At 37.0% G+C, this 4,332-nt stretch overlaps 1 protein-coding gene across 1 annotated transcript in view; it reads left to right on the forward strand.

The window, feature by feature from the left end:
* LOC107661912 (rho GTPase-activating protein 21-like) overlaps positions 1 to 2,367 on the forward strand; it is a 39,537-nt gene extending 37,170 nt beyond the window's left edge. Inside the window, exons 3-4 of the mRNA XM_016451700.1 lie at positions 2,027 to 2,200; positions 2,308 to 2,367. Coding sequence (XP_016307186.1) covers positions 2,027 to 2,200; positions 2,308 to 2,340 — 207 coding nt within the window. The 3' untranslated portion in view covers positions 2,341 to 2,367. The remainder of the gene's footprint in view (positions 1 to 2,026; positions 2,201 to 2,307) is intronic.
* Positions 2,368 to 4,332: the final 1,965 nt, after the last annotated feature.

The raw sequence follows: 4,332 nt of genomic DNA on the forward strand, positions 1-4,332 counted from the left end.
TGTAGTCTTACATCTAGGGATGCACCGAAATGAAAATTCTGGGCTGAAACTGAAAATTCTGGATGCACTTGGCCGAAAACCGAAAATGCTTTGTAATTATTATTTCATTAAATAATATAAAGTAATTTTGTAAGACTTTTTAATTTAACTCAATAATTTTAATGACACTGCATTTAAAAACACAAGCCAATAAAATAACCACAAATTGTTACTGACTGTAACACAATAAAATTGGACAGAATTTATATTAATATTGGTAACACTTTACAATAAGGTTCATTAGTTAACTACTTTAGTTAATGAACTAATGAACAATAGTTCTTCAGCATTTACTAATCTTAGTTCATGTTAATTTCAACATTTACTAATGCATTATTAAAATCAACAGTTGTGCTTGTTGACAGTTAATGCACTCTGAATTAACATGAACTAACAATGAACAACTGTATCATTAACTAACATTAAGAAAGATGAATAAATACTGTAATAAATGTATTGTTCATGGTTCGTTCATGTTAGTTAATACATTAACTAACATTAACTAATGGAACCTTATTGTAAAGTGTTAGCAATGAATGCAATTGTGACTTTTTATCTGACAATTCAGACATTTTTGTTGCAATTCTGAGTTTATGTCTCACAATTAGGGGAAAAAAAGTCAGAATTGAAAGATATAAACTCAGAATTGCGAAACATGAACTTGTAGTTCTGAGAAGAAAAGTCAGAACTGCGAGATATAAATTCGCAATTTGAAGAAAAATGTCAGAATTTTCAGATAAAAATTCATGATTACAAAAAAAAAACAGAATTGTCAAATACAATCTCAGAATTCTCTGAAAAAAAGTCAGAATTACATGAAAAATGTCCGTTTATATCTCACAATTCTGAATTAATTCACTTATATTTCACAATTGACTTTTTGTTTTCTCAGAATTCGTCAAACCGCGCAGTGACGAGGAGAGTGAAACATGCACGCTGATCACTGCCTGGCGGGGCGCAACGCAGCGCGCCATATATATTATTATTATTATTATTATTATTATTATTATTATTATTATTATTATTATATGTAGCCTATATTTTCGGTGCATCCCTACTTTCCGCGATGCCGCCCTCTTTATTTTACTAACTTACTGCATGCTGAAGGTGACCCAGCTGACCTCACCAGAAAAAAACTCAACACCACCATCTAGTGGATTGTAAATTGATTTTATTATTCTACCAAATAGTATAATGAAAGATCGATACTTGGCGTCCGTGTATCAGTGCAGTATTGCCGCGGAAAATATCGCGATACTATGCTGTATCGATTTTTTCCCCCACCCCTATTACTTGTTCATATGGCAATATACGGTGACAATTCTAATTTGGGTCATATTCCAAGACGTAGGCTAGAATCGGTGATTGCGAAGTACAGTAAATATCCACACCGGTGCAGTGACTGACTGCCACACATACTCTTCAGAACATTAGATTCATCCGTGCTGGAGCCGTGCCGACTCACAACCCACGCAAGCTAGATAATTTCGCACACAGCTGCAATTCCAGGTTTTCAAACAGAGATGGCGACAAAGAGGCAAAACTTACGGACTGCAGCTTTAATGCCAGCAAAACAAATTTGAACACTGAATCGTCCTGTGGGGGTCTGGTGTGTGGTGCCTGTAGTTTTTCAGCTAAATGAAAACTTTAATTTTGTTTTTCAGAACAGATTTTCGGGAAATTTCATTGTGGTGCATCACAAAAATTTATGGATTTTAGTCTTTCCTGTGTCATACAAGGTCCTATCTCCTTAGGACCCCAAATCGAATGTATTTTTATACAACTTTTCATGAGCACTCCATCCTATACCTTATTAAGAACCCTTCAATGTTGCTTCGAGTATATACAAGTAGTAATAAATGTCTTTTTAATTGTCACTCACATATAAAAAACAAAAGTTTTAGTTTACTGAAATCTGGATTTGTCGATCTGTTGTGTTCAGTGGCCCTTCTTTTTTTTTTTCATGATTTCATCTGTTTGTCTGTAGGATGTGGTGGATCAGGATGATTCTTCAGGAGTGCTCTTCCAGCTGGAGGATGAGCCTTTTTCCTGGCCAGGGCCTAAGACGCTTCATCTGCGGCGCACTTCACAAGGCTTCGGCTTCACTCTGCGTCACTTCATTGTGTACCCACCGGAGTCTGCGGTGAACTCCAGTTTTAAGGTAGTGTGCATCATTCATCACTGTTTCACAGAGTCTGCTTTCAGTCACTAATATATTTTTCATTCTGTGCATTTTGTGTTTTTTAACATAGAATTTTTTTTTTTAAGGATGAAGACCATGGTCACAGGGGTAAGTTATAATTTTTAGTAACATAAAACTAACTTAAACTGTAGTTGTGTTCCAAATGGCATACTATGCACGTATACCATGCACTATGCTCTCTGCCGTCTAGTGTATACATTTTACAAGGTTATTTTGTAACCCTGTATTAGAGTCTGATACCCCCCTCCATCTGCTACCTAAGCAAAGCTGTGACAATTAAGTACATGAAGTGCATGGAATACAGTTGATGTGCTGAATTAAAATGAACTTTTTGTCATTAGGTGGCATTTATGGAACTGCATTAATATAGCATTTCCTGGGTTTCCCCTATAAACACTAATAGGCATTAAAGGGTCATGAAACCCCAGACTACTTTTTCTGAGATTTTAGCAGAGGTGTTTGTGTTGCACATCATAGAAGACAATGTTAGCATCTGATAATTTTAACTGTTGGAGAAAACTGGTTAATTTTAAGCTTTTTTGCGCTATTTTCATCTTCTGGGTTTAAAATCTACATCGTGTTGACGTCACAATTTGTGACGTGGCAATGGACTATAGTACATCGATGACGCGTCGGTGTCTATTAAATTATTCATGAGACTGCGTGTTCTTATCCTATGAGAAGACGCTTCGCTTAATTATTCACAACAGCATGTGTTGATTTGCTATGACAGACGCTTCAGACTGTGAGATGACATCGCGCACATTAACTGAGAGAAACGTTCATGGATCGAAGAAGAGTGTTTGTTTTTGTTTTGTAATACGAGTTTGGCACAAACACGATTCATTCACTTGGTTATTATAACTGTTTTTACAGCTCTGTGACACAACCGATCAAAAGGCTTATATAAATGCCACAGAATAAGCCTTAAATGTTCTCAGAGGTGCAACAGCGCGGTAATATATATGTTTTCGATTTTTTAAATTTGTGTTTTTAACTCGATGGGAGCAAAATGAAACTGTCTGAACCCGAAGCTGTGTTGTCTGTCTCAACCACCCCCCACTCTCCGCTGCACACCACTCCCACTTTTTTAGCGTTTTTTAAAACTGTGGTGAGAACTAACCAGTGCTGAAACGTGGGGTTTCATGACCCTTTAAATGGAGGTAGATGGAAAAGAAAATGCCATCACAACTTCTGAAAACAGTTCCCTTCAGAGATACATTCATCGCCTAATTCAATATTTAGTATTTTCATCCAATATTTTACGCATTGCTAACAGTGAGTTCGATCTGCCGGGTACTGTATTTTCTCTCAGCTGGTCCCATCTCTTGCCGCTGTTAATGTTCTGTTTACAGACGTTGTAGTGTTTCCACACAAATGACATTTTGGGAAATGATTGCAATGCAGTTTGTGTGCAAATCAGAACAGAAATTGGCCGAAATAAACAAAAACTGTCCAGTTCCGCTTGATGACTGGTCGGCTGGTGCATCTTGGTACCCTAAAAGCTTGAATTTGTGCAGTTGTTCCCTCAAGGGTTGCCTTTTATTCACGTTGCATTACATGATAGCTTTCGTGGCATGGTTTAGCACAACCGCCCATAGCTGCCAGAAATAACTCTGCCAGATTATTTCCCTTGCTCAACCTCTCCCCCTCTACTGTTTGAACTTTTGACCTTAGGTGTGTTTTTAAAAATTACATCATTTTGTTGTAAAAGAGCTTGCCTGTAAAAACCTTGCCTGTTTTCTTTCTCTTTTAGTCTCCTGTTGTTAATTGGGGATATGAGCTTCTTTTCAAAATTAGCTAGACGAAGAGCTGTCTGAATGACTAGTTATTAGGGATGTTCATTTCGGTTATTTTTCCTAACCGACAACCGACGCTCGTTAACCGATTGTTAACCGTTAACATTTTAAATTAGAATTGAATTAAATTAGAAAGGATAAGTGTCTGTGACCCGTTAAAAAATACTAGCATTTGTTTTCCGGGGATTAATTTTACATACGCAAAAAGCAGCGAACAACAGAACATGAGGATTCACGTGGTCATACCACATCATGCACCTGCAGCGCTTCTGCCAGCGGAGAAAAACATAA

The sequence above is a fragment of the Sinocyclocheilus anshuiensis genome, unplaced genomic scaffold (genome assembly GCF_001515605.1).
Source record: "Sinocyclocheilus anshuiensis isolate Anshui unplaced genomic scaffold, SAMN03320099.WGS_v1.1 scaffold723, whole genome shotgun sequence".
NCBI classification, from domain to species: Eukaryota; Metazoa; Chordata; class Actinopteri; order Cypriniformes; family Cyprinidae; genus Sinocyclocheilus; species Sinocyclocheilus anshuiensis.